The following is a 24,812-nucleotide window of genomic DNA, read 5'->3' on the forward strand; positions in this document are numbered from 1 at the left end:
TTTAAGTTTAGAGTACCCAATTATTTTTTTCCAATTAAGGGGCAATTTAGGGAAGGGGGGGGGGATGTTTTGTTGTTTTATACTAAAGGGACGGGCATAGTTGTTCTGTGCCAATGTCGGGCATTAATTCATTTCCTCTTCTGTGTATACGGGGGGCGGGGGGAATGTTGGGTGTTAGTTTATCTCTTCTGCTGTGTATGCACAGGGGTGGGGGGGGAGGGGTGGGGGGGGGACTGTTCTTTCTGTTCTTTGTAAAAAAAAAAAGTTCTGTCTTTTTGTTGTTGATATTATGCAAAAATTTGAATAAAAATTATTTAAAAAAAAAAAATCTTCAGCACTCCTAGTACCATGTTGTGGTCTGTGATCTTGTCTATGCAATGAATCTACAGAACTGCTGGTGACTTAACTAGAATGATGTATTATTGATGTACACGTGGTAAAGTAACAATCAGAATGCTATTCAGACTAAGTCACTTTCTGAGTCTCCTTGACTCTCCTGGAACTTTCCTTATGGTTAGGGGCTGGTTTAGCTCACAAGGCTAAATCGTTGGCTTACCAAGCAGGCCAGCAGTACAGTTCGATTCCCGTACCAACCTCCCCGGACAGGTGTCAGAATGTGGCGACTAGGGGCTTTTCACAGTAACTTCATTGAAGCCTACTCGTGACAATAAGCGATTTTCATTTTTCATGTGCGACTGTCCTGTTGTACACCTTACAACCTTCTGCCTTCTGCCGATAGCTGGATGTCACATGACTGATGCCTGACGCCACCTGCTGGTTGGAGTTCACACTGCTGAGTGCATGTAATATTGTTCGCAGGCATAGTACACCTAGGCATTTGAAGCTGTCAACCATCTCCACCTCGGCACCATTGATGCAGACAGGGGTGTGTACGACACTTTGCTTCCTGAAATCAATGACGAGCCCCTCAGCTTTGCTGACATTGATGGAGAGATTGTTGTCTATACTGTTGTCTATACTGTTGTCTACAGTGTTGTCTATAGGGCTGATTTAGCTCAGTGGGTTAGACAGCTAGTTTGTGATGGAGAATAAGGTCAGCAGTGCAGGTTCAAATCCTGTACCAGCTTACCTGAACAGGTGCCAGAATGTGGTGACTAGGGGTTTTTCACAATAACTTAATACTTGAGACAATAAAAGATTATTATTATTGTATTTGCGCCATGCCACTAGACTCTCTACCTCACTCCTGTAATCTGACTTATTACTGCTGGCAGTTCAATAATTACAGAATGACTTGGACAAAACATGTTTCATGTATGCAGAACAAGGATATGAAATTTAATGCAGATTAATGTAAAATCTTAAAAAATATATATTTAGTGTACCCAATTCATTTTTTTCCAATTAAGGGGAAATTTAGAGTTTTCAATCCACCTACCTTGCACATCTTTGGATTGTGGGGGGCAAAACCCACGCAAACACGGGGAGAATGTGCAAACTCCACACGGACAGTGACCCAGAGCTGGGATCAAACCTGGGACCTCAGCGCCGTGAGGCAACAGGGATAACCCACTGTGCCACCCTGCTGCCCTTAATGTAAAATCTTTAATATAGGATGGGAATGTAGCCCACAAATATACTCTGTGAATAGTCTTTAAATAGTCGAGGATGAAGCTGAAGGAGATAGTCGCCACACTGTTCGGTAACACCAATTTAGAATGTCCAATTTACCTATTATAAATTGAGACCAGCAAGTTTGTGATTCAACAGACGCCAGAGCGCTCCCATTAGCCACAACATATCCCAAAAATGCCAGACCTCACGCTGTGTCTAATATTCCCCATATTACATACCTCCCCAGAACCACTTATGGGAACCAAGACTCACTTATATTGCTTTAAAACTTACATTTGAAGGGTGGTACTTTTCAAAATAAGCAGTGCTCCCTATATATAAATGTGTTTGCAGCCTCTCTGATCACATCTTTCTGGTAGCAGATGTTGACACAATTCTATCGACACCCGTGAAGACTGAAATAAAACAGAAAATTCTGGAAATTCTCAGCAAGTCTGTCGCCACCTTTGGAAACCAGAACATTTCAGGTTTTTACACCTTTCATCGGAACAGAAAGGAGTCAGGGAGTGGGGGTGGTATGTGGTGCAGTGGTTAGCACTGGGACTACGGCACTGAGGACCTGGGTTCAAATCCCGGCTCTGTCCGTGTGGAGTTTGCACATTCTCCCCGTGTTTGTGGGGGTTTCGATGTGCAGGTTAGGTGGATTGGTCATGCTAAATTGCCCCTTAATTGGGAAAAAATAATTGGGTACTCTAAATTTATAAAAAAAAAGGACAGAAGTCTGACTTCTGTTGTTGCAAGGCTTTGCAACACCTGCAAAATGCGGTGCACGCTGGGAGATGCAGTTGGCCAGGGCCCGGCGGACTACAACTCCCGTGAAGCCGTGCGGCGCCCAGAGGCTGATGGGATAGCGGGCTGCTGGAGGAGGAGGAGGAGGAGTGAGGGAGGGAGGATGGGCGGCCGAACCTGGATTGCGGTCGGGTTGTGAGGGCGCTCGGCAGTGGATGAGGACAGCACGTGTCCGGTGGGGGTCACAGGGAGCTGCTCACACCACCACCAGCTGCAGCAGCAGGTGTGACAGGCCGGCCCGGGCCGCTCTGAGAGGTGAGTAACCAGGGACTGGGGTGGCTGGTGAGAAAGGCCCCGAGCGGGATCCATGCCTCGGTGTAAAACTTTCATCGCTGACAGCTCCGTCCCGCTGTGATTGGACCCTGTCTGCACTTGTTTCCAGCGTGTGCGGTACTTTTAAACACCCAGTAAGAGACTCGCCACCTCCGACTGTGCTCACAACTTTTAAAACTATATTCCTACATTCTGACAATTTTACATTTATTGTTCAGATTGCCCCTTTATTGTCTGTTTTGATGTCAGAGTTAAGTTTTATTGCAACTGTGTAATTGCTGACTGCCTGGGATTCAACGATGTAGTACGGAGAATGCCAGTTTGATAATATAGACATGGATAATTGTGAACCATGGGATATTTAAAAGCATTGTTTCCTGCTAACTTCACCCGTTACTGGCTTTCTGTCTATATCTTTTGCCCATGTATCTCCCATGAAAAGTCATGACTCGGTGGTAGCTCTTCGGCCTCTGAGTCGAAAAGTCACAAGTCGAAGTCTGACTCCAGTTGTTTTAGCCCATAACCTAGGTTGACACTTGCCTTTGGTTACTGAGTGCTGGTTCTTTTATATAAGATGTTAAAGAGAGACAATCCTCACTGCCCTCTCAGCTGGAATAAGAGATCATTTGGCATTATATTGAAGAAGAGCAGGTGAATTTTCTTATTTTTGAAAGAATATTTGTCGCGGAACCGTTGGCACCATTGAAATAGTTTAACCGGTCATAGAACATAAAACATAAAGTGCAGAAGGAGGCCATTCGGCCCATCGAGTCTGCACCAACCCACTTAAGCCCGCAATTCCACCCTATCCCCGTAACCCAAAAACCCCTCCTAACCTTTTTTGATCACTAATGGCAATTTATCATGGCCAATCCACCCAACCTGCACGTTAGGAAACCGGAGGAAACCCACGCAGACACGGGGAGAACGTGCAGACTCCGCACAGACAGTGACCCAGCAGGGAATCGAACCTGGGACTCTGTTGCTGTGAAGCCACAGTGCTAATCACTTGTGCTGCCCATAAATTATCTGCACGGTGACACACTGAGTGGTTAGCATTGCTGCCTCACAGTGCCAAGGACCTGGGTTCGATTCTGGCCTTGAGTGGCAGACTGTGTGGAGTTTGCACATTCTCCCAGTGTCTGTGTGCCCTCCCACAGTTCAAAGATGTGCAAGTTAGGTGGGTTGTGTGATGCGTGTGGGGTTATGGGATAGGGTGGGGGAGTGGGCATCAGTAGAGTGCTGTTTTGAGGGTCAGTGCAGACTCGATGGGTTGAATGACCTCCTTCTGCTCTATAGGGATTCTATGGATCTCGATGATGTTTGTGAAACTTCACTGTGTGCACAAGAGTACTTAATTTATTTGTAAGTACTTTGTGATGAATTCTCCCTCAGTGTACCCAGAGAGGCGCCGTACTGTAGTGACTAGGGGATTTTCACAGTATCTTCATTGCAGTGTTAATGTAAGCCTACTTGTGACAATAATAAAGATTTAAAAAAAATTACTGAGGGCAGTATGTTTTTTATAACTTTAGAGCACCCAATTCATTTTTTCCCATTAAGCAACAATTTTAGTGTGGTGCACCTATCCTGCACATTTTTGGGTTGTGGGGGCGAAACCCACGCAAACACGGGGAGAATGTGCAAACTCCACACGGACAGTGACCCAGAGCTGGGATCAAACCGGCCCTGGGCGATTCCCCGACCCTGCGGGGGATCGGAGAATTCCGCCCCTGTTCTCCAGGTCCTCCAGCTTCTCCTGCATTCTTTTCTGGCGGTCGTTCATCACCTCCACCTTGGTCTCCAGCACGGTTATGTATTCCTCGTGCTCGGACACCTTTTTCTCCACCTCCTGGATCGCTCTTCCGTGGGTCTCTTGATTCTGCACAACTTGATCATTCGAAGCCTTAATCGTGTCCAGCATGTCCTCCTTCAGCTTGGCGAAGCAATCTTCGAAAAACTTCACCAGCTGCTCCGTCGACCACTGTGCCGTCTCGCCGTAGCCCTTGCTCACCGCCATGCTTTCCCGCGTTATCGGCTCTGCTCGCATCTTCCTTATAGGACTTTATCTTCTCACACAGCCACTTCTAGTCCAATTCTCCATACACCGGAGGGGGATTTCTCCTCGCTCTTCACCAATTTTATCCCATAAAATCCGGAAAGAAACGGGGGAAAAAGGTCCAAAACTCCGTCACAGACGGGAGCTATCAAATGTGTGACCTACTCCTCCGTGGCCACCATCGGAAGTCAACCACCAGCACTTTCTTAAATGCTATCCCAGCCAGCCAGTCAGAGTAAAAATTCATTTGAAAAAGGTTAGTCTCTTGACGATGAGCATTCTTCAGCAAGGGATGCTGATTGGACCTTGAGATGCTGATGCAAGGCCCCATTTTCTATACTGGTCTTCTAGGTTAGGACATTCTTGAAGCGGTTCGCCCATCTCTTCAGTCATGTTGGTCAACAAGATTGAGCCATCAATGCTCTTTAGAATAGTAGTGCTTTCAAATAAAAGATAATGGATAGTTTGTAATGGCTCATAGAACTCTTTTTATATCCTGCTCGTTGGCATCCATGTAGATTTTTAATATTTGAGAGTGAAACCATCCAGTTTGGAGATTTGTCCATTTTGAATTCTATTATTATCTTTTTTAAACTTGTGTTAAGTCAAATAGGCTCACTCTTGACTTTTTACAGCTTACATTTTGTACTGTTACTCAACTAAGAAAAATGAGGTGACTAGAACTGTTAGCCTTTTTCTTTCAAATGATCTTATCTCACGTAGCCTGTCCTGAAGATGGTGATGCGTAGCAGCTACTTACATTTATATATTGCCTTTAACAAAGCTAAACCTTTCAAGGTGCTTGGAACCTTGGGAGAGTTATCAGACAAAATCTGACACCAAAGCTTTCTAAGGAGATGCTGACGCAGGTGAGCAAAAACATAGTCAAAGAGGTAGACTTCAGGGAGTATTTTGTAGGAGGGAAGAGAGGCAGAGAGATTTATTTGGGTAATTCCAACATTGGGCTCTAGGCACTGGACGTATGGCTACCCAGTGAGAAATAAAGGAAATCGGCGTAAAAGGCTGGAATTGGAGATTTCTTGGAAGAGGTTACAGTGTTAGGCAAGGGTTTGAATGCATGAAAGATGATTTTATATCAAGGCATTTCTGGATTAAGAGCCTTTATAGGTCAACAAACAAAAAAATAGTGGGTGAATGGGACTTGGTGTTAATTGAGATATGGACAAAAGAGTTTTAGATGGACTCAAGTTGATGGAGGGGTGAAAATGTGATGCATGGTGGGGGAGCACTGGAATAGTCAAATTTGGAGATAAAGAGAACATAGAACAGTACAGCACAGAACAGGCCCTTCGGCCCTCGATGTTGTGCCGAGCCATGATCACCCCTACTCAAACCCACGTATCCACCCTATACCCGTAACCCAACAACCCCCCCCCATACCTTACTTTTTAGGACACTACGGGCAATTTAGCATGGCCAATCCACCTAACCCACACATCTTTGGACTGTGGGAGGAAACCGGAGCACCCGGAGGAAACCCACGCACACATGGGGAGGACGTGCAGACTCCGCACAGACAGTGACCCAGCCGGGAATCGAACCTGGGACCCTGGAGCTGTGAAGCATTTATGCTAACCACCATGCTACCGTACTGCCCCCTAAGGAAGGATGAAGGTTTCAGCAGCAGATGGGCTGAGGCAGAAATGGTGTACCATTTCCCGTACCAGCCTCCCCGAACAGGTGCCGGAATGTAGTGATTAGGGGCTTTTCACAATAACTTAATTTTAAGCCTACTTGTGACAATAAGCAATTTTCATTTTCATTTCAAATGGCTGATTTTTGTCAGCTACTTAACTGTAGTTGAATTTCTACCACTGTTGCCAGTCTGATCTGCTTCTGTCCACATCTTCACCAGAAATAGCTTGTTCTCTCCTCTGGCTTAGAGTGCTGATGTGATTGTTATCTGACCAGATGAGATTTAATGCAAACATAAAAATGAAAATGGGACTTTTAAGATCCAGCTCAATATGTCACTCTTGGATGTTTTTAACCATAGAGTTATTGGCCAGAGTATTTACCAGATCAACATATTAGACTGGGAAAGACTTCCTCCATCTACCCTGTCCCATACAGTTGTGATACCATGCGCAACTTGATCAAGTTACTCCTGGCCCACAAAATGCCAAGTAATCTATTGGGAGAGGCGAGGAACTCGAATTTCTAAAAATGCCCATCCGCAAAAAGAAAATCTGGGAAAGTAATCACTTGGGTTGAGCATAGTTTGTGTGGTCCCTGTTGGAGCAGTTTTAAAACGTTATAATCTGTACCTAATATACAGTTTGAATTGTAGAGTGCTGTTACATCTATATTTTAACTCTCCTACAATTGGTGAATGAACAATAAATTTCAGATTGAAAAATTAAGGGTTTTGAAGTATTTTCTGAGCTAAATCGAAGTGCTTAATTTGGAGGGTTTGATGTTATGAAATTCTGCAATGTTTTCCTGTACCTTGCAGGATGTTTCGCCGCTCGAGACTCAGTATAAAACCTAATGTCAAACCTGGTGGAAGAGGTTCATCGCAAACTGCCAAGGAGGATGACAAGGCCCAAACTTCAGTTCAGCAACCAAGTCCAGAAAGAAAGGCTTCCAATGAAAAAGATGCTTCTGAGTCTCGAGCTGTGTTGTCAGTTCCACCAGCACCACTACCCAATTCAGACATAGGACAGGAAGAAAAAGATGACCCTGATGAACAGCAAGAGAATGTTCCAGTTAACAGGTTAGTACTGAATTAATTCAAATACAGGGTCCAAGGTATTGTTAAGGACAGGGCTGATGATAAATATCGAGTTGTTCCAAATCCCAGAAGAGAAACTTGAATCAACTGTAATTTTACAATTTGGTTATAATATGAGAAAAGGTTGAAACCCAGAGAATTATGTCCCAGACGTTGTGATGATTTTAAATAAATGTATACTGAGCAATAAAAATAAAGAACAATAAAGTAAACTAGAGGTACACAAAGTAAAAAAGACAATGGCTAGACACAGTATCACTAATTTTACACAGTTCCAAACAATCTTTACTTCACTACCTTCAGAACTAATTCTCCCCCAATGTTCCACAACACCTCAAAACTACAAAAATCCAGTAATGGTTACTTTGTTTGGCCCCTTGTTCCGCACTGTAACCAATCACTGTTTTGTCGATGTACCATTTGTCAATGTTCTCTGTTGATTATTCTTGTGTCTACTATGTACGTACTGTGTACGTTCCTCGGCCGCAGAAAAATACTTTTCACTGTACTTCGGTACATGTGACAATAAATCAAATCAAATCAAATTAGAGATGTCTGATACCTTCCCCTCCCCTATCTCATCCCTCGACAGTACCTTATCATGCAACCTCAGGCTCGGCAGCCCAGGGAACAATGGCACCTCTCTCTTTACAAAATCCAGGACCTGCAGGTACCTAAAACAGTTCCCCTGGGTATCTCATACTCCTCTTCCAGGTACTCCAACCTCGCAAACTTGCCCCCTATGAACAGGTCAGCAAATCGCTCGATCCCTGCTCGTCGCCACCCCCGGAATCTCACGTTGTGGGTAATATTGTTGATACTTGGCCAGACCAGTCTCCCCTTGGCCCACATGACCTACTGTTGAAGTGGAAAACCATTCTTCTGCATCTCATCCTCTTTTGACCTCAAAGTTAATGTAGGCTAATTGATTTCTCAGTTAATTAAGCTATTAAACATCTTAGGAAGTAATTCTACCGTCATGATTTTACTAATTTGTTCCTTGTATTTCCATTAAGCGCCAAAATAGAAATTAAATGTGATGTTAGTTCGCACATGGTATTTCATTTGGACAATTAGTGATAAAGTAGGTTTTTCTTTATTTACGTTTTTTCTAATTGGTATGTAAAATTAATTAAAACTTACAAACTTTTTCTTCTTTTTTTAAAGGAATGACAAAAATGATAAGGTTGGAGAATCTGGTGTCAACAGTAAACTCTCCATGGCACCTTTGCAAAGAAGGAAGCGTTTCTCCACCATGCCAAATTTGGCCAAACCCAGATCCACATCGGTGACTGTGCAACCATCGAGCAGTGTCACACCAAAGTCTCCTCCTCGGCAACAAAGTCCATTAAATTCTGTTTCCAATGCGGTATCCATTCAAGGCAATGATTGTCCATCACAGACCTCTACTACTGACAAACCGCTTCTGAGATCACAGGAGAAGCGAAAACCCTCTTCAGGACAAGATAACAAATTACCAGAAAAGCGAACTCCAATTCCTCAAGTACCTCAGTTCTCTCCAGTTAAAAACCCTGTGCACAAAGATTCAACGGTCGGAACCAACTCTGCTCGACTTCCGATGGCACGGAAGACACTGTCCACACCACTTAAAGAGAGGATTACCCCCAGTAACCCGCCCACAAAACGAAATGTGCCATCCCCAAGTCATTCGCCTGCACGTCCTAAGGCAGCAAAAATTCCATCTGATCTTGAGCGACTAAGGAAAGCTCGAAAACTGCGGGAACTGCTGAAAGAGGAGTTGAAGAAGGAGAAGGTAAATTTGAATACATGTTGAGAGGTGTTTCTGTTGATAATTGCTTTCAATTATAACTTCTAAATTTAATTGTTCAGGAGAGTGGGAGCAAGGTTTTTTCCATGTTCCCATGGTGATGAAATATTATCTTTTAGTTATTTAGATTTAATAAAATAAAATATCAAATCATTCTTTGGAAATTGAGCATGTAATACAAACTGGGACTCATGACTAAACTTCTAGGATACTTAACAAATGCAATTCTAAATTGGGTCACTGCCTGTGCGGAGTCTGCATGTTCTCCCTGTGTCTGCGTGGGTTTCCTCGGGTGCTCCGGTTTCCTCCCAAAAAGTCACAAAAGGTGAGCTTGTTAGGTGAATTGAACATTCTGAATTCTCCCTCAGTGTACCCGAACGGGCGCCGGAGTGTGGTGACTGGGGATTTTCACAGTAACTTAATTGCAGTGTTAATGTAAGCCTACTTGTGGCACCAATAAATATTATTAAAGATTATTATTATATCCATTCAACTTGAGCAAATGGATCACTATTTAGCATTATGAGTTGGATCACTAAAATGCTATGTTCCAGGAGGATAAAACATAGATTTGTGTTTGTAGTTCCTAAAACTGATGGTTTCCTAACTCAGGTGTAGCATCAAGAGGAAGAGGGAAAATCAAAAATCTAGTCACTCTAGGTAAGAGTTTTATACTTTTGAATGGCTCATCAATTCCATGGCACAGACTTTCAAGCATATTTTAGGCTTATTTGAGGTATATGTAGTAAGAAAAGAAAGAATCAATAGAATGCATATTGCACACAAGGAGGTCTTTCGGCCTTTGTGTCTGCAATGGCTCTCTGTAGTAACTACTTTGCTAGTCCCACTTCTGCCTTTTCCTAGTAGCCCTGCATATGTTGCTGATTTTTACAAATTTTTAAAAACAAAATTGAGTAATATGCTATTTAAGATGAGCATATCAGAGAAAGTTTGCCTTATGGTGGTAGTTAAAATACTGGATGAGGGGCAGCATGGTGGCGCAGTGGTTAGCACTGCACCGAATATTGCTCAGCTATAATTTCTACCGGGTTTGGCATTCCTTGTGTTGCCATGAATATCTATTTCATAATTTGTATGTTTCAGAATATAACTTTTCGTTTTAGGAGTTCAAGTTTAAAAAAAAAAGTTTTAACTGTAGAAAATGGGTGCTTCTGATTGAGAAGCAACTCTAAAGTAAATGTTATTCAAACAAGCATGGAGTTAATTGTAGTTAAAACCTATCTTGTGTTTGTCCTACTAGGTCAGAGTTGATAGTGGGAAAGAAAAATTGAACATTGAGTGATCCATCGCCAGGCTTGTAATGGAGGCAGGGAATCTGGAGAGAGGGCAGTTAGAAATCCATTAGAAATATAAATTATTATAGCACCGAGGACGCGGCTTCGATCCCGGCCCCGGGTCGCTGTCCGTGTGGAGTTTTCACGTTCTCCCCGTGTCTGCATGGGTCTCGCCCCCACAACCCAAAGAGATGCAGGGTAGGTGGATTGGCCATGCTAAAATTTCCCCTTAATTTGGGAAAAAAAATAATTGGGTACTCTAAATTTAAAAAAATATATCAATGATTCATGTGGGTTAGAGAACAATGGGCTAGTGCGCAATCAATTCCAGGCCTACTTTACCCCGAGTCACAACACAATTGAAACTAACAAATAATTTTTAGAAAATGCCAGACGTCTTTGGCTGCCCAATAGCTATAGTCACCGGGTTTGTAAATTTAAACATAATCCTTTTTTATTAATAACTGAGTAAATAGGCAGCAAATGCAACTGGTTATCTATTATCTCGCTCCTAACCCACATTATTTACAAATGTACAGACCTACACAGGAATGGCTCATTCAGCAAGTATTCCTTATCAGCAGCCCCTGAGGAGCTGCTTCTGAGGAATACTGACTCTGGTGCCAGTTAGTAAGAACGTTAAGATTAGAGTGTCTGAGGGCAGCACGGTGGTGCAATGGGTTAGCCCTGCTGCCTCACAGCGCCTAGGTCCCAGGTTCGATCCTGGCTCTGGGTCACTGTCCGTGTGGAGTTTGCACATTCTTCCCGTGTTTGCTTGGGTTTCGCCCCCACAATCCAAAGATGTGCAGGCTAGGTGGATTGGCCATGCTAAATTGCCCCTTAATTGATAAAAATGAATTGGGCACTCTAAATTTAGAAAAAAGATTAGTGTCTCAGTTTGTGAGGCATCACGAAGCCCCAAGGACAGTTGATAAGGGGGTCTGGAAGACGGCATGAGTAAGTCTCTATCGGCCCATGAGGTGATCATGCAGCCCCATGCTGCCTAATAACGAATTTCATTGGATTTAACAAGCCAATATATGTAATCAATAATCGTTATGACTGAATTGTGTCTAGGGGCTGAGTAACTGTTTGAAACTGTATAAATTTTGATGATTTCTTTGTTCAATGGAGAAGCGCATGGTGGTGCCCAGCGACTGGTGTAAAAACAATAAACTGTTTGACGTTTGGAGCAGACCCGAGTATTGGATGATCCTTTTGGACTCATTCTCGTTAACAGTCTGGCATCATCTAGGTTCAAATGAGCCTATCGGCAGGCAATACAGAACATCAGGCTCTGATAACTGACTTGGCCACATTATTTACAAATCTACAGACTTACACAGGAATGGTTCATTCAGCAAGTATTCCTTATCAGCAGCCCCTGAGGAAAACAGTTTACCTGACGTTGAGAGTTGGTGGAGACTTAGAGCAGTTCAGACACTGATCTCCTGAATTGGTGTGATGTCCTGAATTGGTGTGGAGTTTCTGAACTTTCATTGAGTAAAGGCGCAAAGCAGCAGCCAGGTTTCTGGCATTGGGTCTGGTGGGCAGCTTGAGGCAAAAGTGAAGTCGCCGTCCTAACATAGGGGTGCGAGCCTGCAAAGCGATTAGGAGGCACTGGCCATGATCCGTCTAGGGGAGCAACAGTACAACCTCCAGGTCGGGGCTGACGAGGGTGAGCGGGCAACCAACCAGAATGAACAGAGGCTACCAGGCCAGATAGTTAGCAGCAGCAGCCAGGAGTGCGCACAGTCATCGAGGCTCAAGGCCTCGCCACCGGAGCGAGAGCCGAGAGGTGAGCAGAGCAGCAATCAAGAGGTGTGAAGAAGGCCAGGCAAATGACGATGTTGTGTTTCGGGGAATCAAGGAGCAGCAGCAAGTGGGAGCGGGGTGACTCGACTAGAGCCAGTGGCCAGCCAGGCAGAGCTGAGAGGGCTGGGCAGCAACCAACATAATCTTGTTGTTTTACATGTTGAATTTTCTGCCTTTTTTGGTGTCAGTCAGCCTGTGTGAGGCTGCTCTTGTTTGGTTCCATTCTTACCCATTGTAATTAGAGCATTTCCAGCTGTGACTTTCTTCCAACCTCTGCACTATTTCCTCTGAAACTTCCAAAAGACTCTGGGCTGGATTCTTCCTAGCCTGACGACGAAATCGTGATTGGTGTTCGGGCGGAGAATGGATTCCCACGGCGGAATAGGAACCAGCACCGGTTTGACACCAGTCCGCCATGCTCTGTCCCCTCCAAATTGGCGTCATCATGACGTGTGCCGTTTCAACACCGTTACTGCATCATCGGTCGGCCCACCCATGATGCACCGCCCCCGATGGGCCGAGTTCCCAACGGCGCGGGACATGTGTGGTCCTGGTTGTACGGGAACGCGGCATGCGGGCTGTGGACAGTGTCCTGCACCGCCACACTCGGTCGGGATCCATGCCGCTGGGGGGGGGGGGGAGAGAGAGGCTTCTGCTAGTGCTGGGGGCTGGTGGAGAGTGGCCAAGGGGTGGGCTGTAGGGTTGCAGTTGGCGGGTTGGGTGCGGGCATGGCCAGCGCCATGTTGTATGGCGCGACTGGGGCAGGTCTTCAGCCGTGCGCATGTGCGACCCGGCCATTCTCCGGCCGTTTTTGGCGCAGTCTGCGGAAGTTTCACTCGGCGCCGGTGCTAGCCCCTCACCGGAATCGGTGAGGGTTTTGTGCTGATTTTTCAGTCGTGAAAGTCTACATATGCTCTGCTGGCATCAACACTTAGTCTCCCAAGCGGAGAATCCAGCCCCTATCCTTGGTCCTGTCTTTTTATCATCTGCTCCTGAGCAACATTGTCTGAAGACTTCATCTAGAGCTACCTCTGCCAAATCTGGAATTCACTTTCTAAATCACTTTCGTTTAAGAGCCTCCTTAAATCATACACTAGAACAGAGCAGAAAATAAGAGCAGGATTGGTCATTTGTCTCCGTGAGACTCGTCCATGTTTCAGTCAGATCATGGTGGATCTGATTGTGGCCCTAACTCCCATTTCCTGCAGTCCCTCTATAACCTTTGACTCCTTTGTCAATCAATAATCTGTCTACCTCAGCTTTGAATATTCAATGACCTAGCCTGCAGTGCTCTCTGGGGTAGAGAATTCCAAAGATTAATGACCCTCTGAGAGAAAAACAAAAACTCTCATTCCCATTTTAAATGGCAGGCGTCTATTTTAATATGTGCCATTTAGCTCTAGATTCCTATAGGAATATGGGAAACATCCTCTCAGCATCGACTAGTAGGACAGTAGTTAGCACAGTTGCTTCACAGCTCCAGGTATGATTCTCGGCTTGGGTCACTGTGCGGAGTCTGCATGTTCTCCCCGTGTCTGCATTGGTTTCCTCAGGGTGCTCTGGTTTCCTCCCACAGTCCAAAGATGTGCGGGTTAGGTGGATTGGTCATGCTAAATTGCCATTAGTGTCCAAAAAGGTTAAGTGGGGTTACTGGGTTACAGGGATTGGGTGGAGGCGTGGGCTTGAGTAGGGTTCTCTTTCCAAGGATCGATGGGCCGAATGGCCGCCTTCAGCACTGTAAATTCTATGACCCTGTCAAGTCCTTTCAGAATTTTATATGTTTCAATGACATCACTTCTGATTCTTCCAAACTCCACTATGTAGGCACAACCTGCTTAACCTTTCCTTATAAGACAACCCCTTGATCCCAAGAATCCGCCTAGTCAACCTTTTCTAAACTGTTTCTAATACTCCATTTTAATATCCCACTCTTCTTGCAATATAGGCTAATATTCCGTTTGCTTTCTCAATTACTTGCTGTACCTGCATGTATCTAACTTTGTGATTCATGTATGAGGACACTCCGATTCCTCTGTATCACAGCATTTTGCAGGTTCTCTCCAATTAAATAATATTCTGTTTGTCTATTTTTCATGCCAAAGTAGCCGACTTCACATTTTTGCATGATATATTTGGCGATTCATGGGACGCCGGCCCGCCGATTCTCCGGTGACCAGAGAATTGGCGCCTGCGCAGTTGGCAAGAAAGCCCGAGTCCCGCCGGCGCCGTTCACATCTGGTCTTAACCTGGTGGGACCTCGGCGTCCATCCTGCGGGGAGCAGCCTGTTGGGGGAGAGTGAGTCCAACCCCGGGTGGGTGGGGGGCTCCACCGTGGCCTGGCCCGCGATGGGGGCCTTCTGATCGGCTTGCCGGCTTCTCCTGCTGAGGGCCTCTTTTTTTACTCCGCGCCGGCCCCTGTAGCTCTCCGCCATGTTGCGTTGGGTCCGGCGCGGAGAAGGAAGCTGGTGAGCATGCATGAGTTTGCGCCGCCGAAGCACGCATGCGCAGATCCGCGGGGCACATTTGATGCCGGCATTGGCAGCTGGAGCTGTGTGAGTCGCTCAGGATCGCTGCTCCTGGGGGCCTGTTGACGCCGTCGTAAAACACTGTTTACGATGGCGTCAACACTTAGCCTCAGAATCAGAGAATCCTGACCCCAATATTTACTGATTTTCTCTTTTATCCACTTGGTTTGTTATATCTTTAAAGAACTCCAAAATATTTTCAAACGCTATTTCTCTTTAGTAAAACAATGCTAATGCTGCTTAATTGCATAATTATTATTTAAATGTCCTGCAACTGCAAATCTTAATAATGGTTTCAAGCATTTTCCCCAATGGCAAATGTTACATAGCCTGGCTTATAGTTTTTGAATCCTAGCTTTTTAAGTAAATTTTTAGTCATCTCTCCTATTTCTTCCTTTGTGGTGGATCAATTTTATTTGGTTATGCTACTGTGAAGAACCTTCTACCATTTTCCCATGTTAAAGGTGCTATATAAATGTCACCATACAGAGGATACGTCTATCTTTTCTTTTATGACACTGGCTAACAAATATGTGTCTCGGAACCCCCACTTAACTGCTAAATTGTCATAACATCATGAATTGGGCCTGTTGTAAGATAATAATTGATTCATTTTCTTACTGAACTATTTTCATTGGAATTAGCCACCTGCATACATTGTCCCATAGCGGATACAATGGAACTGTTCATAGTGCTTCTTACAGCTGATTTTGTACAAATCTCCATTCATTATCTGCTTCTCTAAACTTTACCAAGACGATGGACATTCAGGTTAGTACACAGCACGGTGGCACAGTGGCTAGCACTGCTGCCTCACAGCACCAGGACCCCAGGTTCGATTCCGATCTCGGGTGACTGTCTGTGTGCAGTTTGCACATTCTCCCCTTGCCTGCGTGGGTTTTCTCCGGGTTCTCCGGTTTCCTCCCACAGTCCAAAGATGTGCATGTTAGGTGGATTGGCCATGCTAAATTGCCCCTTAGTGTCCACAAGGTTTGTGGGGTTATGGGAATAGGTGGGCATACAGGGCCTAGGTAGGGTCGGTGCAGACTCAATGGGCTGAATGGCTTTTTTCTGCACTGTCGGGATTCTATGATTCCAAGTATTGTACTTTCTTTACTCCAAGCAAAGTATGACTAATCAATATATTTAAAAATTCGCTTATAGACTTTGAATATATTATTAATACAACTAATTCTTCAATTATGGCTTACTTAAGGCTCAATAGTTAGTTAACTGTTTCTGGCTGGTTCCTAATTATGCAGTAATTCTTGATTGATACATTTTGAGTAATTGTGAAGTACAGAATATAAAATGGCTTGTTCAGCCCAACGCAAATCTCTAAATGGATTTTTGTTAGCTTCAGTGATCAAAATATTGGTGTTACTTTTTATGAAGTTACGGGATGTTACGGGACATACGATAAATATACGATGTAAATACATAGACATAGAAATACATAGACATTGGGTGAAGCATACGGAGTGTAGTGCTACAACACTAGAGAAGATGCATAGAAAGATCAGTTCAGTCCATAAGAGGCCATTCAGGAATCTGGTAACAATTGGGAAAGAAGCTGTTTTTGAAGCTATTGGTGCGTGTTCTCAAACATTTGTATCTTCTGTCCGATGGAAGAGAGAATAACCAGGTGGGAGGGGTCTTTGATTATGCTGCTTGCTTTCCCAAGGAAGTGGGAGGTGTAGACAGAACAACTGGATGGGAGGCGGGTTTGCGTGATGGACTGGGCTGTGTTCATGATTCTGTAATTTCTTACGGCCTTGGTAGAGCAGTTGACATAGCAAGCTATGATGCAGCCAGATGGGATACTTTCTATGGTGCATCTATAAAAATTGTTGGCAGTCATTACAGACATGCCGAATTTCCTTAATTTCCTGAGGAAGTATAGGCGCTGTTGTGCTTTTTTGGTCATAACATCGTTGTGAGTGGACCAGGACAAATTGTTGATGATATTTACACCTAGGAATTTGAAGCTGTCAACCATCTCCACCATGGCACCATTGATGCAGACAGGGGCGTGTACAACACTTTGCTTCCTGAAGTCAGTGACCAACTTCTTAGTTTTGCTGACGCGAGGGAGAGATTGTTATCATTGCCCCATGCCACTAAGTTGTCTATCCCCCTCCTGTACTCTGACTCATCGTTGTTTGAGATCTGACCCAATATGGTCGTGTCATCAGCAAATTTGTAGATAATGGAGTGCAGACAGGCAGTGATTGACACACAGGGTGACCAGTAAGCACACAGAACAGAGCAGCCAATCACCAGACAGGACACTACCACTATAAAGCCAGAGGGCACCAGTTTTCCTGCTATCTCGGGACCCAGCCTCTGAGACAGTCGGAGCTCGTGAGCTAGCCAGTGCCAACGCCATGTGGTAGCTAGTAAGTCTGGTTAGGCTAGTATCAGGTCTCCAGCCAAGTCAGCATAGTGTCAACCCACAGTTGAACATGTACAATAATTTAGACGTTAACTAAAACCGTGTTGTATCTTATCAAGTGTTGGAGGTCTGTGCATCAAGTGCAGTCCACATCGAACCAGTCTGCCCAACACATCAGGAGGTGGAACTGGATTTTGCCACTCATTCAGCAAAGATCTTTTCGAAGGCTTCAAGAGATCAGTATTGACGTTTCTTAGTCTGGAGGTGCTATTTTGTCCTTTTGGGACAGCTGGTCATTGGAATCCACAGACCAAGTCAGGTGATTCTTGACAACTATCTTTTGCAGAATTTTAATATCCATTTTTAAAACTTTGGTTTCAGAAGATCCCAAACTGATTTCAGCTCATGTTTCAAGAGTTATGGACAGGACATGCCTTTCCTGGATATTTGTTATACGTCACAGTCATGGCAGGGGTTTTTACAGTGAAGTATAATTGCTTACAGCATTCTCTGAGCTAATCATCTGAAATATATTTCAGAAACATTGATATAAACAGACTTGTTAACTGCACTGAAATGAAGCGACAATGTGTGAACATAAAACATCAACTACTTTGAAGGCTTTAGTACTAAATAACTATCTTTCAAAATCATAAGCTTTCATGCAAGGTAACTCTGTTCATAGGTCCTGTAGAAAACCATAAGGTGAGAAAATATTTGTGTGCCTGCAGTGAATCTCTTTAAAAAAAAACATGGACACTTGAAATACAGAGCAGACCCATTCTGTTGGGAAGTCTTTGCAATGCTGTTGAATTATAAGATTTATAACCAACCATAATCACAGCAAACTGAATTGTCAGATGCCACTGCTATATTTATTTGTAATGTGCATTAGTATAAAATATGTTTTCTAATCTTTAAAACAAAATGGACCTGATTTTATTGGGCAGTGGCAAAGGAATGGCACTTGCTGTTCACTACATTGACAGATGTCAACAGAGTTTTCCAGGCATTAGAGCAGAAACCTCCCAAGTCACTCACCACCCTGACTTGGAAATATATCACCGTTCCTTCACTTGCTGGGGCAATATCCTGGAATTCCCTTCCTAACAGCACTCTGGGTGTACCTATACCTCAGGGACTTCAGTGGTTTAAGAAGGCAACTCACCACCACCGTCTGAAAGGCAACTAGGGATGGGCAATAAATGCTGGCCTGGCCATAACGCCCACATCCCGTAAATGAATAAAATCTGGCATATGTGAACTGAGCAAGAAACAGGAAGGCTCTTCAGCCAATCAGATTGAAGGGTCCTTATTGAGACACAAAGGGAGTTTCTGGCCTCTCCGCGGCATGTTTCTCGGTTGCGGAAGGCAGCCCACTTAGCAAGCAGCCACTGTCAATGGGATCTCCCATTGAATCCACCCCACGACTGGGAAACCCATGTCGGGGATGCACCATCAGCGGGATAGGAAGATCTTGGCCAAAGTCTAAACCTAGAAATACTTACTTAAAAAAAGTATGTTTATTAACGTTTTACGTAATAACAGACATATCCAAGAATGCAAAAATTACAACAAAGAGAAAAAGAAAAACATTGACTAGCACACTATACCTAAAACCCTAACAGCTGACGGTGTCTAGTCCTTAAAGGATATCATTGGTTGCCATCTCAGGAAAAATCTCTCCACTGAATCCCTATGGTGAATTTAAAAAAAAATTTTTTTAATTGGTATTTTCCAATTTTAACAGTATAACAGTTTAATATATAAAGCACATAATATTTAAAAGTTATGATTTTCTTAATCCACAAATTTTAAACACACCTTCTGTGCCGCCCCCCCCCCCTTTGACCCTGGGTGTCGTATCACCATTGGCTTCGAACAGGCTGGTGAATAGCCCCCACGCTGTGTGGAAGCCCTCGTCTGTGCCCAAGAATAGCAGTCTTCAGGGTTTCAGGCCAGCCAGAACTACACATGGGGAAGTGGGTCGTTGCCCTGACTTTTGCTTCCTTAATCGCGATCAGCAGCACCACCCACAGCTGCAGACTGGCTGGCAGACCTGTTGGAATTTCTCCACCGGGAGAAGATCAAGTACACAATCCCAGGGTCTGACGAGGGCTTCTCTATGGTAAATTTAATTTTCTCTAAGTGTAAGAAGGACATTAAGTCCACCATCCAGCCGGAGGCACTGGGTGGAACGGGAAACCTCCAACCAAGCAATATTCGCCTCCGGGCTTTCAGTGTGGCAAAGGCGACAACGTCTGCCTCTACCCCAGTGTGGAACGCTGGTGAATCCGCAACCCCAAATATGGCTACCAACGGACATGGGAGTAATTCCAAACCGAGTATCTCTGATATGATGCTAAACAAGAAAGGTCAGAAGATTGCGAGTTTGAGGCAGGACCAAAACCTATGCCTGTGGTAAACTGGCGCATGCGAACAGCGTTCACATCTGTCCTCCACGTTTGGGGAAAAACCCACTCGTCCTCGCCTTGGTCAAGTGCGTCCTGTGCAGCACCTTAAACTGAATTAGTCTTAACTGGGCACAAGAGGATGTTGTATTGATCTTGTAAGGGGTTTCCCTCCAAACCTTGTCAGTAAGTATGGGACCCAACCCGCTCCTATTATTTAAAAATAAATAAATTTAGAATTCCCAATTATTTTTCCAATTGAGGGGCAATTTAGCATGGCCAATCCGCCTACCCTGCACATCTTTTGGGTTGTGGGGGTGAAACCCACGCAAACACTGGGAGAATCTGCAAACTCCACACGGACAGTGACCCAGGGCCGGGATTCAAACCCGGGTCCTCGGCGCCGTAGGCAGCAATGCTAACCACTGTGCCACCGTGCTGCCCTTCCCGCTCCTATTATGAACTCACCCTGGCTAGTGGGGAGGGAACAGATGTGGGATTTGGCTATGTAGTCCAAGATAGACCCCTTACCAAGCTGAGCCAAGGATAAAATATTCTTCAGTAAAGAGGAAGGTGGAGCCAGAAGAAAAGGGGGGTGATTCTCCGCGGCGCGTATCAAGTGCCCGCGCCTTCGCATTTCACGCCTGCGCGAACAGGGCCCGGACACGACCTATTCTTGCCCCACAGGGGGCCAGCAGGGCGCTGGAGCGGTTAAGCCGCTCCAGCGTCCTTGCGCGTCAACCCACGCATGCGCAGTTGCGGCAGCCCAATCCTGCGCATGTGCAGTTGGGCCACGCCATCCTGCGCATGTGCGGCGAACGTCTTGCGTGCGCCAGGCCCTCACCAACATGGCGCCGGTGCTCTGGGGCTGTCCGCGGAATGTGAGGCCAGCCCGCCGATTGGTGGACCCCGATTGCGGGTCAGACCTGATCGGAGGTCCCCCCCGTCGTGTTGTAGTGGCTGCTCGGCCCATTTGGGCCGGAGAATCGCTGCCCACCATTTGTGGCGATTCTCCGAGCGGCCTGGCGTGAATTACACGACGCTGGTTTCGGGGACTGGGAGAATCGGGTGTCGGGGCGGCGTGGCACGATTTGCGCAGCGCCCTGGCGATTGTGTGTGTGTGTGTGTCCCGCGCCCAGGACGTGAAGGCCCGGCAGGTGACCTCGCAACCATAGGCACGCGAACAAAGGCACGATGCGGGAGCTGCAACGTGTCCGCCGACTCTCTACAACTGGCAGACCCCCCCCCTCCACGAACAGGTCACCAAAATGCTCAATTCCCTTCGCTTTCCACTATTTAAATGTTGAGTCCAATCCAGAGGGTAAGAAAGGGTGATTATTACAGATAGAGGACAGTGAAGACCGGGAAAGGGGTTAAAAACGTTGTCGTAATTGTTTCCAGATCCTTACAGAGGAGACCACTACTGGGTTTGAGGAAAATCTCGGGGGAAAAAAGGGCAAAGGTGTAGTAATCATAGCATGGAGAGTGGATGTAGTGCAAGAGCAAATCTCCATTTGTCCCTAAATGGAGTCGGGATCACTGATTCACAACAATGTTTTCAATATTAGCAGGCCAGTAATAAAACCATGTTTGGGAGGGCCAAGCCCCCTGTCTAAGTCTATCTTTCTGGTGTAGAATGCTGTGGATTCTGGGATTCTTACCCACCCAAATAAAAGCAGATATCAATGTATTAACTCTTAAGAAAAAAAGATTTGGGCAGAAAAATGGGGAGACATTGAAAGAAAAACAAAAACCGAGGCAGTACGCTCATTATTATTGTTTGAGACTAATTTGTTCTACCTCTGTAGGTCTGGAGTACACAATTATTATTATTTTTTTCCAACACCTACCCTGCACATCTTTGAGTTGTGGGGGTGAAACCCACGCAGACACTGGGAGAATGTGCAAACTCCACACGGATAGTGACCCAGGGCTGGAATTCGAACCTGGGTCCTCAGCGCCGTTGGCAGCAATGGTAACAACTGTGCCACAAGCCACCCTTCTAGGTCCATTTTAAAGTTATTGATCAGACCCGAGTAATTCAATGAACCCTGGATAGGGAGTCATTAAACATATCTAATAATAAAGGAGCAAGCTGTTCTGAGAACTACTTGTAAAATTCGATCAGAAAGCCATATGGGCCAGGGCCGGGAACATCCTGCATCAGCCCAATATACTTTTAAATCTTGTCTGGGCATAACAGGGAGTCCTACTTGCAGCTGTATCCGCTTGGACAGCTGGGATGGGCAGACTGTCCAGAAAATCAGACATGACTGATCCGCCCGAGGCAGATTCTGATTTATACAGGTCGCATTCATAGGATTTAAAAGCAGCATTGACCTGCGTAGCGGAAATTAGTTTGCTGCCTGGGTTACGTATTTGGGGAATCTCAAGGGAGGCCACTTTATGTCTGAATTGATGAGCCAGAAGATGACTGGCTTTCTCCCTCTACTCGTAAAAAGCACCCTTTGGAGCGCTGTAACTGATGTACAGCCTTGTTAGTGGACAGTAGCTCAAATTGTGCCTGCAATTCTTTTTTTGCTCACAAATAGCTCTGGAGTAGGATCAAGCGAGTATTGATGATCTACTTCTAAAATGGAGTCCACCAGCATCTACTGTTCCAACTTTTTCGTCCTCCGCATTTATGCTCTATAAGAAATTATTTTTCCCCCTAGGGGCGTCCTTAAGAGCCTCTCTCAGGGTGTAGGGGGAGATTGACTCAGACCTATTTAATTTGATGTAGTCATCAATAGAGGTGGACAGGCGCTTGCAAAATATTTTATCGGCCAGCAAAGTAGTATCCAGTCTCCAGGGTGGGGCCAGACTCCAGCAATACATCAACAAAGTGTGGGGTGTGTTCAGAAATTACAATCTCCCTATCATTGAAACTGAAATGAAACACTTGCCCAATCCAACCCTAAAGTAGCCTGGTCTGATCCTTGATGTAAATGGGTGTCCTACAAAAAGATAATAGCTGACTTTAGGTTCTTGAGATGAGCAAAAGCTTTCAACCATTTTACAGGGCTGTTAAAACCCCTAACTTTCCAGGTAACTAGACCGGTTAGAGGTCTCCCACCACCCCTCAAACCAAATTCCGCCATTCCCAAAGAGGTATTAAACAAGGGACACAATTCAGATAAAACAAAAGGGTCCACCCAAGATGGCCACCGAGCCAAGTCAGATGACTCGACAAAGAGAGATCAGCAGACACTGTCAACAAACTAACAAGAAAACCCACCCTACCCCTGCCCCTTCGCAAAAACACCATCGCAGTTGAGTATCACCACACCAAAAATAAATGTAACAATGGCAAACTAGAACTTACCCCAAACCTACAATTACATAAACCAAACTAAACACAAACTCTAAGCTCATTTAAAAAACTATCATTATGAACAGCGGCAAACCCTCTATCACCACTCCTGTTAGCCTGAACTCCTTGTTAGCAGGGAGACTCCCAACTGGAAAAAAAACCATGTTTGATTTACAATGCCACATTAGCGATTAAAAGGCACGCCAAATGACAATAATGAAAAAAAAAAGGGTACAATCAAGTAATGTACAAAACAAACAGCAGAATTCTCTCAAATATAACTAAAGGCATCAAGAGTATACCCAAACAACGAATACGAAAAGATACAAAATACAAAGTGCCTGTGCACAGAGCCATATAACAGATTAAACTCAACTTGCGCTTTTGGACAAAGGAGTCCGCATCTCCCGGTGAATCAAAAAACTGGTCTTTTTTCGGAACATTACATAAACTATTCTGAACCTGACTCCACTCTTGTATAGGATAGATTCACTATATTAAAAGCAACCCTCTTTTAGCTAGGTCCGCACCTGGCACAGCCTAATAGTGGCTGGTCAAGTGTAGTATCTGCTCTGTCTTTTGGCTCAGATCTGGTATGTCTCTCTTGTGGGGACTGTGAATTGGATTTAATTTGAATTTGAATTGGTTTTTGGAGCAGGCAAGGAGCTGGAGTAGGGGTTTGCCCCTGTCCACACTCTGAGCCCTGGCTTTGTAACTCAGGAACAAGTAATAGAGTGGCATTCCCACTTGAGATCCCGATGCTCTCTTGCCCATCTAAAAACCAGCTCCTTTTCTTTAAAACTATGAAATCTTGCGATCACCGTATGAGGAGGATCAGCAGAGTGAGGCTTGGGTCAAAGTGATGGGGAGGGGGGGGGCTTCAGGGTCAGTCGACGAGCTTCAGGCCAATTAAGTTTTGGCTTTGCCTCCCTTCGGCATCTTAGATAAGAGAGCTCAACACAACCAAGTTTCAAGATTTTCCCAAGAAGTTAAAGACCTGTGTTGCTGGGACAGAGGGTAAAAATATCAGGTTTTCAGGCAGGAGCCACCTTGTGCGCACCTTCTCTTCAAATAGTTCCACAGAAGTCCCTAAACCTAAAAATTCAAATCAGGAAATAAAAATTAGATTTAAATGATATTTAAATTATTGAAAGCAAAATAGTAATTGCAAAATACAGCTGGTAATAAGAGAAAGAGGTTTTAAAAAAGTAGAAAAAATTAATTATATTCTCCAGTACAAATTAACTTATGAAGGAATGAAACGTTTTTAATTTTTCGGGGCTGGGGGATTGTCTAGTAGTAATGATCAATCGTTACAATTTAAAAATTCAAACTCATGATTGCACCATTGCTAACTTTTTCTGACATCTTTAACTAGAAACAAGTAGGAAACTACTTTACTTCATGCCTTGTGTTGACATTGTGAATACTGTTTGAGCACACCCCGTGGAGGAGTTGGGTATCTCCTCAAGTTCTGGATTTCCACATTTAGCTGCCAGAGGTTGCAGTTCGATTTATGCAGGTATAATGTTGGTGAGTCTTGCTAGCCTCACCATTGCAATGCAATCTTGGCAAAATTTGGACCATTGCAATCTGTGCAACATTTGGACCAATGTGTGCTGTGTAATTGAAACACCACACCAATTAACCTGTGGATCCAGTTGTTTATATATTAGCTGACCTAATGAAGTTTGTATTTAAATATAGTATCGTAACAGGGCACATTTGATGTGTTTTGTTTATTCTTTTCTCTGTACATCGCGATTGATGTATTGCACATCAATGTCTTTTTTAACT

The 24,812-nt window shown here is 44.7% G+C and overlaps 1 protein-coding gene across 2 annotated transcripts in view; it reads left to right on the forward strand.

Moving 5' to 3' along the window:
- Nucleotides 1-2,457: 2,457 nt before the first annotated feature.
- Nucleotides 2,458-24,812, forward strand: part of LOC119970576 (transcription factor TFIIIB component B'' homolog) — a 120,559-nt gene continuing 98,204 nt past the window's right edge. For both annotated transcript variants that reach the window (XM_038805415.1, XM_038805416.1), the window contains exons 1-3: nt 2,458-2,640; nt 7,194-7,454; nt 8,640-9,246. In XM_038805415.1, the coding sequence (XP_038661343.1) occupies nt 7,195-7,454; nt 8,640-9,246 (867 nt within the window). In that variant the 5' untranslated portion in view covers nt 2,458-2,640; nt 7,194. The remainder of the gene's footprint in view (nt 2,641-7,193; nt 7,455-8,639; nt 9,247-24,812) is intronic.

Source organism: Scyliorhinus canicula, chromosome 8 (assembly GCF_902713615.1).
Source record: "Scyliorhinus canicula chromosome 8, sScyCan1.1, whole genome shotgun sequence".
Lineage (NCBI taxonomy): Eukaryota > Metazoa > Chordata > Chondrichthyes > Carcharhiniformes > Scyliorhinidae > Scyliorhinus > Scyliorhinus canicula.